General features: G+C 41.3%; 2 protein-coding genes across 3 annotated transcripts; one reads left to right on the forward strand and one right to left on the reverse strand.

Annotated features, from left to right (window-relative positions):
* Positions 1 to 1,109: 1,109 nt before the first annotated feature.
* On the reverse strand, positions 1,110 to 9,907 carry yju2b (YJU2 splicing factor homolog B). Of its 2 annotated transcripts, none has more exons than XM_028599270.1 (10): positions 9,791 to 9,907; positions 7,753 to 7,794; positions 7,576 to 7,629; positions 7,394 to 7,476; positions 6,894 to 6,949; positions 6,733 to 6,793; positions 5,948 to 6,090; positions 5,558 to 5,730; positions 5,042 to 5,180; positions 1,110 to 2,875 (listed from the first exon to the last, which is right to left on the reverse strand). In XM_028599270.1, the coding sequence occupies exons 2-10, from the start codon at positions 7,753 to 7,755 to the stop codon at positions 2,628 to 2,630; spliced, it is 960 nt and encodes a 319-aa protein (XP_028455071.1). In that variant the 5' UTR covers positions 7,756 to 7,794; positions 9,791 to 9,907; the 3' UTR covers positions 1,110 to 2,627. The 2 variants fall into 2 exon arrangements, with proteins under 2 accessions (XP_028455071.1, XP_028455065.1); XM_028599264.1 differs by lacking the exon at positions 9,791 to 9,907 and adding an exon at positions 8,594 to 8,643.
* LOC114569438 (transcription factor IIIA-like) lies at positions 8,643 to 10,376 on the forward strand. Its single transcript, XM_028599254.1, has one exon. It carries the CDS (start codon positions 8,788 to 8,790, stop codon positions 9,898 to 9,900), a length of 1,113 nt encoding a protein of 370 aa, XP_028455055.1. The 5' UTR covers positions 8,643 to 8,787; the 3' UTR covers positions 9,901 to 10,376.
* Positions 10,377 to 13,883: the final 3,507 nt, after the last annotated feature.

Here is a 13,883-nt window from a genome sequence, read left to right on the forward strand (position 1 = left end):
ACATGAAAGCTGAAAAATGCCCAAAGAATTATCTACTCAACTTGTGTCCAAAGTGGGAAGGCTATTCTATACAGCTAAACCTGTACCGGTAACTCAAACTATTACCACATATTACTGGTTAAAGTATATTGCCAGAAAGATAATCTTTCACCAAATTAATTCTTTTTTTTTTTACAGACTTGGCCCAGAACAGGGCCCACTTTTAAAACGTCATTAACAAAATCCCACAGTGCATTGCAGGTCATTTCAACAGTTCTATACTGTAAAACCCTAAGCAACAGACAACAAAGAAAGATCTGTCTGTAACATGCAATGACGTTTTCTGAACACTGAAAAGAACAATACAATATCAACTGCACTGTACAAAAAAGTCCTGGGTTCATTTTTTGGTACAATCGCTACACATTTACCTGTCTACTCATACAATATTGAAAACTGATTTAAACCAATGAGAATGTCATAGGAGGATGCCACTTTTCTTAAAACTGTCAGATTAGGGTTGCACAATATTGACAAAATGTGATATTGCGATATCGATTATGAATATTGCGATATCAATATTAATTTCGATATTTTTAAACATATGTAAAATTTCAAAAGTTACGGGAAGACGCGTCAAAATAGATTCATAACAAATTAAACAAGTTTTCTTACAACACAAGGTTTATTTCAACTGATGAATATATAAATAAGGACCATGTCTACACACACACACACACACACACAATAAGGACCATGTCTACAGAACAGGACATGTTCTACTGGTTGGACAGTATCAAATATATAAAGAAAGAAAGAAAGAAAACCGGACACAACTTTTCTTTCTCTTCTCTGATTCGTTCCGTTTTGTTGTCTCTATCTATTTCTTCACTTAGACTGTCACTCTGTCGAAATATGCCCACACGTGGTATGCTCCATAGGGTTTGTCACGTAGTGGACCCGTGCGCTGACGTGCACTAACATGTGCACGTGGCACGGTAACTGGCCAATGAGACATGACCATTACAGCGTTTCAAGCGAGCTCCAAATCAAACTCAACTAAGCCACACAGCCAACGGAGGGGACGCAGCGCTCCACAAAATTTTTTATACTTAAAAAATATATCGATATATTGCGATAACGATATTGCATCTATATATCTTGCACCCCTCTATATAATATTACGCAACGTGATATTGCAATAAAGATATTGAGTCGATATATCTTGCACCCCTATGTCAGATTTTGCTTCATATTTGGGTGAGTTAGCACACTGGAGCATATATGTGACAATTGTCCCAATTAGTCAACATGTGGCATAGTTTCTGGTTTACTAGAAATACCGTTAGTGGACAAGTGCTTTCTCTGCGTATACAGTCATGATTTTCTCAGTGTCTGATTATTGAAAGCCGGTTGCCAGTTTTGCTCTTTGATTCTGTGACATTCGGAGTAAAAAACATAACGTTCACCACTGGCTGATGTAAATTGTTGCAACAATGTGTAATGTTTCAGGTAACAAACTCAACTCAGTCAACAGTTCAACGGTATTTTACAGTGTTTTTTTTTTTTTTTTATTTCACAAGGTGCCTGACAGTTTTGTCATCAGATCACATTAGGGCTGCACTATATTAGGAAAATATGCGATACGCAATAATGTCTTTGAATAATTAACAGATAACATATTAGAGTGTACTCAGTTCTGCCTTCTGTTGCTTTCATTTTTCTTTTAAAAACAAAAATCGCTTGTTGAATTTAAAACAATTATTCTTTCTAACATTCTTTTATTGAGCAAATTGAACATTGAATTGACAATGACAAAAGAATGACATACACTTTAAAGTGCAGTTTTCTACTGATATTTTCTTTCAACACAAAAAATCTCAGTATGTATTGCGATATGTATATTGCGCCAGATGATATTGCTATGACGATAAAAAAAACAATATATTGAGCAGCCCTAGATCACACATATGTATTCACTTTTAAAATCTAAATAACCAACTACTTTAAGCTGGGTTTGTAGTTTCTGCACAGAGGCCTTATATACTCTATATTACTAACTTTCTTTTTAAACACATATTGAAGTGATGCTGTTGTCATATAACATTTATGACAATGAATTCTACAGGCAGCCAAGCTTAAAATTAAAATCTTATTTCACAGTTTATTAAAACTAAAGTATTTCCGATCAGACAGGTAACTTAACCATTGCTGTTTTTTTCAAAGTGAAAAACGTTTAGAAAAACGCTGTAAAAGCGTTACAGAAGATGTCTGCGGTCGTGACAAACATCTCCAGTTTATTTCACTCTCACACAATGACACATTGACTTTGCATATGAAGACCTCCGTTCATTAAATACAGAAATTGTCCCTTTTAGCTCATCATTCAGCCTCATTGTCCAGGGTCTGAATCTGAGTCGCTGTAGTCTGCCACCAAGGATCCGAGTGCTCCTAAACTTTTGCCCTGTTCCTTCACCTTCCCAAAATCCTTTGAGTTTGTCAGTCCTTTATCTGCTTCCTCTGTGGTTTTAACATGCGTCTCCCTGGAGCCATTGTCATTTGTCTCTGTTACGTCCTGCCCCATTTGTGTCGGTACTATACTTGGGGCCTCCTCTCTCTGAGGGACCTCTCCGTTAGACATGTTGATTTCAGGGTTTGACTTCCTGCGAGCGATGGTGGCGCATGGTTCGCTTTTTTGTTCCCAGTCCTCCTGAGCGTTTCCGGATAAGGGAGCCAGGTGAGGAGCCCAGGGCTTTGGCTACTGCTGCTTCTTTCCCCTGCAGGCCCAGCTTGTGGAGCAGACTCCCCGCAGCAGTTCCCGGTGTGGCCGAGGCGGAGTTGAACCACGAACGGGAGGCGATCTCTTTCCGCTTGCTGTGCTGCTTGTCCTCATAGGCTGATTAGGGAGGAAAATAATTAGCAAGACAATTTTTTTAAGGCGTCGTAATATTAGAATTCAAACTTTGCTCTGTTCACACACATGTATTAAAAGGAACACGCCGACTTGTTGGGACTTTGTCTTATTCACCATATCCCCCAGAGTTAGATAAGTCCATACATACCCTTCTCATCTCTGTGTGTGTTGTAACTCTGTCTGACGCCCCCACCGCTAGCCTAGCTTAGCACAGATTCTGGAGGTAACTGGCTCCATCTAGCCTACGGCTCCCAATAAGTGACAAAATAACGCCAACATTTTCCTATTTCTTGTGATTTGTATAGTCACAGCGTGTACAAATAACAAGGGGACACAGACATCTTCTAAGTGTATATAAACTGGGAACTATATTCTCAGAAAGGCAAAGCACTGCTACTTCTGCTACTTGGGCAGAGTGATTTGCTCACAGCACCTGAGAAGCCCCGTGGTGAGGAGCAGAGAGTTCGCTTGGAGTTTGCTCAGAGTTCTGAGGATATAGTTCCCAGTATGTATACAGTTAGAAGATGGCTGTGTCTCATGTGATCTTGTTATTTGTACACGCTGTGACTATACAAATCACGACATGTAAATAGGAACATGTTGGCGTTATGTTGTCACTTACTGGGATCAGTAGGCTAGAGGGAGCCGGTTACCTCCAGGATCTGTGCTAGGCTAAGCTAGCGGTGGGGGCGAGTTACGACACACACATAGATGAGAAGGGTATGTATGGACTTATCTAACTTTGGGGGTTACAGTCAATAAGACAAAGTCCAAATAAGTCGGCGTGTTCCTTTAAAGAATATCTAAAACGTAAGCGATAATATAGGAGAGACTTTCATGTCATACAAAAGAGGAACAAAATTGTCTTTCTACTGGTCCACGGTGCAAAACAAAAAGAATGAAGGATGCAACATTTAGTGGGTGTGAAGCACCCATTCAGACTACTACACATAAGGTGCAAACAACACAAGACATAAGCAGATACAAATAAGTTACAAACATGAAGTGCAATAACAAACAAGTAGTGTTAAGACACACCTTGCAAAGGAGAATGTTTTGGTCCCTTTAGAATGTCTTTGTGTTAGTTGGCGGGATATCCAAAAAGCTTACTAAATTAGAATGAAATCTGGTACAAAGTTTGGCCATGAGAAAAGGCAAAAGTACTAAAGAGGATAGGCTTTCTCAACAAAGGTTTTTTTTTTTTTATTTATTATTGCCATTTTTTAAGCAATATGTTCAGTTTTTATTTAAACACGTTTCAAACAGTGTTGATTCAACTTCATGGTCATTTTTGGAAGCTTTAGTTTGGTCATTTATACTGCATTTTACTGAGAGGGGTTTTTAATATTTTACAGCAAGATTACATCAATGCAGGTGGCTAATTATTAAAAATAATAAACTGAAATGTAAAAAAAAGAAAGAAATTATGCAGATTTGGTGCCCGTGTGTGCTTTCTGCGATTCAGATGGGAAAATTGTTTGAGGTTTTTCACAAATATAACCTGTTTCCAAGTCCAGGTAATACATCTAGACTGGGTCCCCTGAATAAGCATCTTTAAATTTAGACCCTATTTTAACAATCTAAGCGCACAGCTCAAAAGGGTTGTACTTACTGTCTTAATTAATCACAGGTGTGTTTTGGGCGTATCATGCAATAAACCAATCAGTGTCTTCTCCCATTCCCTTTAAAAGCCAGGCGCGTTTGTACCTTGGCGCATTGCTATTTTAATGTCAAATTTGCACCATAATTAATGTTTTGTATGTTTGTGTGCTGCTGCGCTTCCCTGTGTGTGTAACAAGCATAGTGTGCGCGCGCTGTGCATAAGCCTAGGCGCATTTTACTAATTTGCTGTTAAAATAACAATGAAATGCTGCGCTATTGACTTCAGACCAGGTTTTTATTGGTCAATGGCGCAATCACTTCCTGCTGCCTCAAGATAGCAATACGCCAAGAATGCACCTGAACACACCTCCCTGTAAGACCAGCACACCCATGGGCGCACAGATTGCCGCAGGTGCATTTGCTATTTAACGACGTGGGCGCTGGACGGGAAATTGACAACTGCGTCGGTCTTAAACTAGCAAAGACACTTGCGTCGGGCTTTGCGCTGCGCCGGGTACAAGCTAGGGCCCTGTATCTGTTACTTACAGTCAGGTGCCTGGTATGTAAGCAGTGCTGCCAGTTTCTTGTCCTCCTCCTTCTCTGGCAGCAATGGGATGGACAGGTTGGTCCTCATCCTCACCGAGTTGTCCTTCTCCTCCTGCTCAGCACGAACTTTCTTCTCGGTCTGTCAAATTAAAGCAGCGGCGTCAGTTTATTGACACAATGCAATACAACCTTAAAACATCTGAACTTGGCACTACTACTTCATGTGCTGCTGTGAGTAACGTTGTAGTAATTATTTGGTCTTCTATGTCACTGATGTTTGAGCTCTCACGACACGAATCTTTTTTGGCCTGTGTGTGAGTATGCCAGGCATGCAGTAATATACAGTGGATTTTATAAACAATAACTAATTAGAAAAATACAGTGGTGCTGCAGGTTTTACTTCACTTTAAATTTGATCAACACAAAACTAGCAGCAATATACCAAAAACAGATGGTGAACATCATCTTGGGTAGCATTAACACAGCAGTCGGCAACACAAGAGATCACTATTCTACCCTGAACTTCCTGCGGAGGGAGCTGTTGAGCTGGAAGTCGTCCTTCTTGCTGGACTGGTAGTCTTGGATCTCGGACAGAGAAGGCAGAGCCTTCTTTAGCTTCTCCTTGTCTTGCCCACCGTGGTCAAGTTTGAACATGGCATCCGTCTCAAGTTTCTCCTTCTCTGCCCGCTCTGTACAGAGAGACGGGGGAAGAGAGGTGTTTAGAAACAAAAAAACAAGCATGCAAAAGAAAAAGAAAAAATCAGGTGGCCATAAAACAGATGCAGAAAATTAAAAGTCTAAAGGCAGTGAGGACATAAAGACATCTTCACAGTTTGAGATGGGCTGTGCACTTGACGGGGTTCCATGATCTTAAGAATGTCATTTTTCATTAGATTGATAACAAACCCGTGGTGAGGATCTGCTCATTCTCCGCCATGTCCCAGCGTTCCTCCTTCCTGCTCGCCCCGCTTACTATTAAATAGTCGCAGGTCGCCGGATCTGTCTGCATCTCGATGTAGTTGACACACAGATGGCACTTCATCCTAAACCTGATTGAGGAGGCAATAAAGATGACCTTAATATCTTAAATTGTGCATTTTTACATTTGTCAGAAGGGTTCATGAGGATTTTCTGTTGTCTAAAAAGATGCTGTGAACTGCACCACACAACTTACCACCATTTTCCACCAGGCGCATCTGCATTGCGTGCCGGTAGGCGCTGTGAACCCCACGAGCAATTGCGGCCATTTAAGTCAATGTTTGATATTTCACCAGCTGCTATGATATTCAGAAGCGTGCATGAAGCGGCTCTCCGCTCCGCTAAAGATAAGCGCCAGGTCTCTTTTCATGCAAGCCGCGGGCCGTTCGAACAGCCTGACAAGAAGCGAAAAAGCGAGAGCATCCAGTCAATTTACCAAAAGACCCAGTTCAATTGCAGGAGTGCTTGGAGTGGAAGGTAGATACTAGCTTAATCAACACTTGATTGCTCTTTCAAGTACTTAAGAGTACTAAGAAGTCAATCAAATCTGCAAGTCGGGCAGGCAAGATGCTCCGCTTCCGAGACACTCCCGGTGTGGAATGGCGCGTGGCGGAGGACAGAACAAAACCACCACACAGCCAGATTGCAGCGCAGACGCGGCCAGTGGAAAAGAGGGGCGGAGTGACGTTCATGTCAGCAGTACAGCACATTACCTGTAGATTGGCGTGGTGTAGTAGTTCCCCACTTTCTTCTTCTCAGCATTGTAACGGACCCCTGTACAAGCAGAACATCAGTGTCATGAAAATGAAAAGCGGCTGTATGAGACCGTGAGATTGAATCTAACTAAAAGGGTCATGTTTTTCTTCAAACTTACCCATGCCTATGTGATTTTTACAGCCATCACACCAGATGTTGTATGGCATCTCAAACCTTAAAGGACAACAGTCAAACAGTTAAAACATACACTTAGGTTGAGTGTAAAGGGAAAACACAAGTTCTGGTCAACGATTTTTAAGGTTGAGCATTTGTGTTTTTTTTAACTTAATTAAAATCATGGAATTAAGTGTTCCCCTAGTTTATTAGGTATATGAGACATTCCCATTAATATTCATCAAGTTATTCTAGATTTGCTTATTTTATCATATTTCAACAAGACACTTGTTTGTGGTAGTTAAATACATTACATAAAAGGTAGTAAAGATGCACTGTAGCATGTGTGCCTGTCATTTTCTTTTAAGAAAATGTCTTTTGAAGTCGCTAAAAAAAATGATTTAACATATCTGACAACATGTTAGTACTTGCCTGGATTGCAAATGATATTTTTTTATAATTTCCGATCTCCAGCCAACATCAGATCATCATGTGTGCACTAACCTGATAATGAGGATGCCCTGGGACAGTTTCCTGGCCCTCTCCCGCAGGGCGTGAGTTTTATGATAGCCATTGAGGGATCCATGCTAAAGACAAAGAATTATGAAACTATAAGTCAGTATCAATACACATACCAAGTGACACTAAAGAGACTGACAGACACTGGTCTGTGTGATCATACACACCTTGGCCGGATCAAAATCTGGAGGGTAGTATTTGTTTGTTCCTTTTCTTTCACCCTGTCAAGAAAACAACACAGGACACTTTGTTAGTGAAGTGTACAAACGGAGTATTAAAACACAAAACCTTTGGGATTATTTGTATCTTGAAAGACAAGTGATTTGTAAAACACTATGACTTACCATTGTGGCGACTGGATCTCTACGCTAGTAATGGATTCTCCCCTTTTTAACCAGATAAAAAGAGAAGTCATGTCACTGACACCATACTGTAAGCTAACAGTTACATGTAAACAAACAATTATACACACTCAGTTGTCAGTCTATTAGTACATTTAGCTGAAACTATGGTATGGCATATGTGTATTAAAGTTAATCTTTTATCTATTTATTTTTACAATTGGTGAAAACGGCAAACCATACAAACGCGCAGGTCAATTCAGCCACATTGTTTGTCGACGAACTGTAAAAATCTATCAGTGAATGTGTCCTATGTCATCAAGGGCCTGACTAGTGTAACGTTAAATACAAGCCATAATAACGTTATGACAGCAATCCTTCTCCAAACTTAGTTGAGCTGTTTGAGTGTATACAACTAACAAGTTAACGTCATAGCTTCGTCAACAAACCTTGTTGTTGTTTATTCAGCAAAATACTTTGTTACAAAAGTATTGTGCTGAATACTAGCAATGGTAGCTTACAAACGTCTGCTTCTTTTCTGATATGTGAGTGAAGTTTATGTTGACCGTAAACGCTTATATTGTTTTTAAAAGCTACATGAAAACATTAAAACTGACAGAATTTTGCATGGAGTTTGGTGTGACTAACTAACTGTATGGGAACGCATCGGAGCTAGAAGCTAACATTAGCAGCAACAGCTAGCTCGCTATGTAACGTTAGCTTCCTCTTCGCGTGCATATGAACAACATGTAGCTAAATGACAACTGTAAACAAAACCATGCCACAATGTTTAATGCGCTGTTGTCAAATCAACTCTAGAGTACAAACCTAAAAAAATACTTACAGTGCTCTTATAGTTAGCTGCAAAAACAACCATCGACCAAATAGTAAAACTAGAGGGCTGATGGGTAATTTCCAGGATCCGGAAGTGGCGTCACGTTGCAGAGGATTGTGGGAAGTATCGGTGTCAAGAAGACGGGAAAGCGTGGCTGGAGCTCTCAAAATATACCCAACCTGTGATTTGTTTATGCCGCAGAAATGGAAACTAAAACGGAGTCGCTCAAACGGTACATTTGCTCGTATGCCGGCTGCTCGGCGGCCTATAACAAACAGTGGAAGCTGGACGCTCATTTGTGTAAGCACACGGGCGTGAAGCCGTACGCCTGTGAGCACGAGGGCTGCGGCAAGTCGTTCTGCAGCCCGTACCACCTGACGCGGCACGAGCTCAGCCACAGCGGCGTGAAGCCCTTTCGGTGCACCGAGGACGGCTGCGAGGAGGCCTTCACCACCAACGCCAACCGGGCCAGGCACGTCGGCCGCGTCCACGCGCAGCACCAGAACCAGCAGCAGCAGAAAAAGTACGTGTGCAAATTCGAGGGCTGCGGGCTCGAGTTCAAGAAGAACAAGCAGCTCAAGGCCCACGTGTGTGAGCAGCACACCGAGCTGCCCCCGTACCAGTGCACGTTCGAAGGCTGCCAGAAGCGGTTCGCCTTCCCCTGCAAGCTGAAGCGGCACGAGAAGGTGCACAGGGGCTACCCCTGCAAGGAGGAGGGCTGCGGCTTCACGGGGAAAACCTGGACAGAGTACACCAAGCACAGGAAGGAGCAGCACAAACACAAGCGCAGGCTCGCTCTGAAGTGCGACCAGTGCAGCAAGGTGTTCAGGGACTCCTGGTTCCTGCAGCAGCATCAGCACGTCCACTCCGAGACGCGGGTGGTCCTCAAGTGCCCCAGGGACGGCTGCGACAGAGCTTTCACCACCATGTTCAACCTGCAGAGCCACATCAGCTCCTTCCACGAGGAGCTGCGGCCCTTCGCCTGCACCCACCCCGGCTGCGGCAAGACCTTCGCCATGAGGCAGAGCCTCCGGCGTCACAGCGTCGCCCACGACCCGGAGAAGAAGAAGCTCAGGAAGCCTAAGCCCAAAAGATCTCTAGCTTCCAGGTTGAGCGGTTACAGCGAAACAACAAAGCGAGCGGTTTTCGAAAACCGCAGGCAGCCTGAATCCCTGACGAGGTGTGCACAAAAGAACACGAGCCCACCTGGTCCTGTTGAGTTGGTGTCCCTTATGCAGGACACGTCCTTGCTGTGCAGTCCTGCTGTGGACACACAGGAGCTTACCAATGTCCTGACTACACCTCTGACAATGTAGACACAAATGCAGGAGCAGCATTGATGATGCTTTATTATTCCTGACTTGGTTATAGGAAGGTCTCTGTGTTGCATACATTTACTCCGCCACTGTCAAATCACAAAGAGGTTCCATATTTTGGACACAGTATGGTTTCCTAGGCCTGGGAGCTAAAAAAATGAACTTGCACCTTTTTAGTTGATTTATTTTTGATTTGTCTTTTCTGAAAAATGAATCCTGAATGTAGCACGGCTACATTAAAATTTTCACTTGGCACCAAATTCTGGTGTTCCGTCCTTCTGGGTGCCGTCACCTGTTTTGGGTTTTTTGGGGGGACTTGTTCTGGAGCCATTAATTCTCTCTTTGTGTAATTTATATTTAAATATGTATATCTTGCCTATATTGTGACGTTGATAAGAAAATTCAGTATTATAAAATGTCAGAAAATACAAATGCACAAAGACAGTGTTTGTTTAAATAAAGACCTGTTGAATGTATTTTGTGTCTGAACAGGATTTACTCTTTTAAAATCACACAGGCCTGATGTTAGAATGTTAAACTAATCACTTTTTAAAAAGTGTCAAAAACCATTTCGACATGATGCATTTTGGCTGTGTATCGATTACAAATGTGTCCATTTTAAAGCTGTGATCATGATCTCACCAAACTTAAGATTAATACACAACCTGCTCTACTTCCTAAGGCACATCCGTCTGCATGTCAGTGGCAGATAACTGAACGTTATCAAGGATGAGGTTAGAAGATAAACGGTAAATGCTGAACAGTAAACTTCACTGGAAATTAGTTTCAATTATAAATACATTTTTGAAACCCAAAAGTCCAGGTCTGTAAAACATCTTGTGCTGTAGTGTAATTTACTAAAGATTATCTTTTGCCAATTAATGCACTACATTAATAATGATATGTTAACCTGTTTTCAATCAAAATTCATCGCTAAATTTGGGCACTGCTCTTTCTTTTCTTTTTTCTGCTATTGAAGTTTTTCATTCTGTCTGTTTTGAGTCTTTAGAATGACTGCTGTAACTGACTATCAAATGTGTCTTCATGTGTGTTCTCAACATGCTTTCACCAAACCCTTAACGGTACTGAACCTATTACATGTCACCGTGACAACACATACAGTCCACATTTGTCTCCAGGGCCATCCAACTCTTCAATACCACACAAAGGAGGAGGGGAGAAATTGACTTTTCAGCATGAGCCTGTCTCTCTCACCCCCTACCCTACCATTATATCACTTTGTCTGCTGTACACCTGACTGTCTTATAGGCTATACAGTACTAGCCCTCCTACACATTCTGGACTGTAGTCATAACATTTACATCTTATAACTTATTCCCTGTTATATATTGTTCTTAAAGTGTATTCTTTCTTTTCTGGTTTGTCAAGCAATTCTATTATGTTCACATTCTTGTCTTTTCATAGTCATAGTTAATAATAAGCTCCTGCACTGTTCAATCCCTACACTGTTCACTTTTGCACTGCCACCATTGCACACACTCTACCATAGCACCTTATCATGGTCATTGCATCACATGGTCAGTCGATACCAGACCTTTGTAATCACTTCACAAATTGTTAACTCTTTACATTTCTTTGAGTGATTTTTATGTATGTTAGATATACAGTATGTTTGTATGTGTGTTTGTTGTGTTATGGTTGTCTAAGCTACTGGATGCCTAAAATTTCCCTCAGGATGAATAAAGTATCTATCTACATTATCTATAAAAGTATGAGGACATCCCTGTCCACTTAGATTTTTGTACTTTAATGGCGCTTTTCCATTACATGGTACCTACTCGCCTCGCCTCGACTCTACTCGCCTTTTTTGGTTTTCCATTACGAAAAAAAGTACCTGGTACCTGCTAAAAGGTACTTTTTTTAGTACCTGCTCAGTCGAGGTTCCAAGCGAGCTGAGGCGAGCCGAGAAGGTGACGTGAAACCCTGCAGGCTGCTGATTGGTCGGAAAGAAGCGTCACTGATCACTGCATTGCTAGCGAGAGACGGAATTTTTAAATAGTTTAGCCAGCGGTGTTTTTTTGCTGCCGGAGGCTCCACGCAGAGCTTTCTCCGTAGCATACAAGTGGCCTGATGGTTATACTGGTGCGCTGGTGTGTGCATGTGTGATGTGTGTGTGTCGAGTTGCCGTATGTGTGTGTGTGGGGGGAGCTAGTGAGCGAGGGAGAAGTGAGAGACCGCAGCGAGTAGCAACTCTAGAGTCATATATATGTGACCACGGTGGGAAATCTGGAGCAGTAAACGTTAACTATCTCTTTGATATCATGTTGTTTACGGAGACGGAGAACCAGGAAATGCGTCGGGGATATGCGGGGATATGTCGATGGGAAAAGCAAGCTACTAAGCCACGCCCACGGCAGTCGCTATGACGTCCATCCACGCTGAGGCGATACTAAAATCTGCAATGGAAAACGGACGCCCAGCGAGTCGAGGCGAGGCGAGTAGGTACCATGTAATGGAAAAGCACCATAAGTCAGGGGCTGTTTTTCATGGTTTTTGATTGACCCTAACATTCCTATTAATATAGAATTCTTAAAGCTACAGCACACAATAATATGTCAGACAATAGTGTGTTTCCTATTTTGTGGCTTTGGGTAAAGCCACAAAAAAATGTTTCAACATGACAATGGTGCTGTGCACAAATCCAGGTCCATGACTTCAACCTCATCCAAAATGAACTGGAACGGCGACTTTTGTGGCTGAATGGTAACGAATCCCAAAAGCCAGGTTCCCAAAATCTGGTCCAATTGCTTTCCAGAAGAGGGGGAGGCTGTTAGAGCACCAGATTCATGCCCATGGTTTACTACATGTTCAACAATCACATATAGATGAATGTTCTATACTTTGCTTTGGTGTCCACATACTTATGACCACGTGGTGTATGACTCTCAACGTTATGTCGTCATGGTCCAGGAGTCTGCAGCTGATGCCGCTGACTTGCCAACAGAACCAACAGACTAAAAAACAGCTTTTCCCCCAGGCTGTCAAAATCACAAACTCTTGTCACCAACTCTTGTTCCTCTATAAAAACTTGTGTGCAATAAGCCCCAAAATAACATTATGTATATAGGGCCACCGCATCGTGTTTATTTATCTTGATTGTTATATTTTACTATTTAAATGTTCTATTTTGTTGTTATTTTCTATTTTACTTTTTAAATTTTCTATTTTGTTGTTATTTTATATTTTACTATTTAACTCTTCTGTTGTCCTTGGGTCAGATTTGACCCATTTTCAAAGTTTTTTCTATCAGAAATAAGGGTTTCTTTCAACCAATTTGCCCAAAAATAACATGGATGCACTGATGTTTTAGCAGGTAAAATTAATGACTTCTTTCATTGAAGTTTTATTAAATTTTATAGAATTTAACATACACCACTCAACATCCTCTGTTCTTAACTATTATTATTAAAATAATTCATATTTTCTGCTTTTTTTAACAACAAAAAAATAGGTATAATGTCATATAAGTTAGGTTTACCAACCGTGAATTAAAAAAATAAAAACGTTGAAAAAATGTCAAAAACGTTGGGGGAAAAAAGCACCAAAAACAATGGGAAAAGCACCAAAAGAAATATATTTTCAATTTTGACCTGGAAGGACAAGTTCATGGTGGATGGGAAGACAACACAAGCGTTACATTTTATATGTTGTTATTTTATATTTTACTATTTAAAGTTTGTCTGTGATTTAACTGTGATATTGAGAGCTGTTAAAGCTGCTGTAAACTTTCGTTGTTGAAAACAGTGACAATAAAGATCTGTTCTATTCTATTCTATTCTATTGCACAACCAAAGCAAGGGTGTGTGTTGTCGGTGAAATCACCTGCTGCACACATTGGGCTGGAATGAAAACCGGCAGATTATTGGGCCTCGATGACACACTGTGGAGCAATCTCAGCTCTGACCAACAGATTTACGGTGTAAACAGGAGCAGCTTCGTGCAAGTTTGGGATTCCGAGACTA

The sequence above is a fragment of the Perca flavescens genome, chromosome 2 (genome assembly GCF_004354835.1).
Source record: "Perca flavescens isolate YP-PL-M2 chromosome 2, PFLA_1.0, whole genome shotgun sequence".
NCBI classification, from domain to species: domain Eukaryota; kingdom Metazoa; phylum Chordata; class Actinopteri; order Perciformes; family Percidae; genus Perca; species Perca flavescens.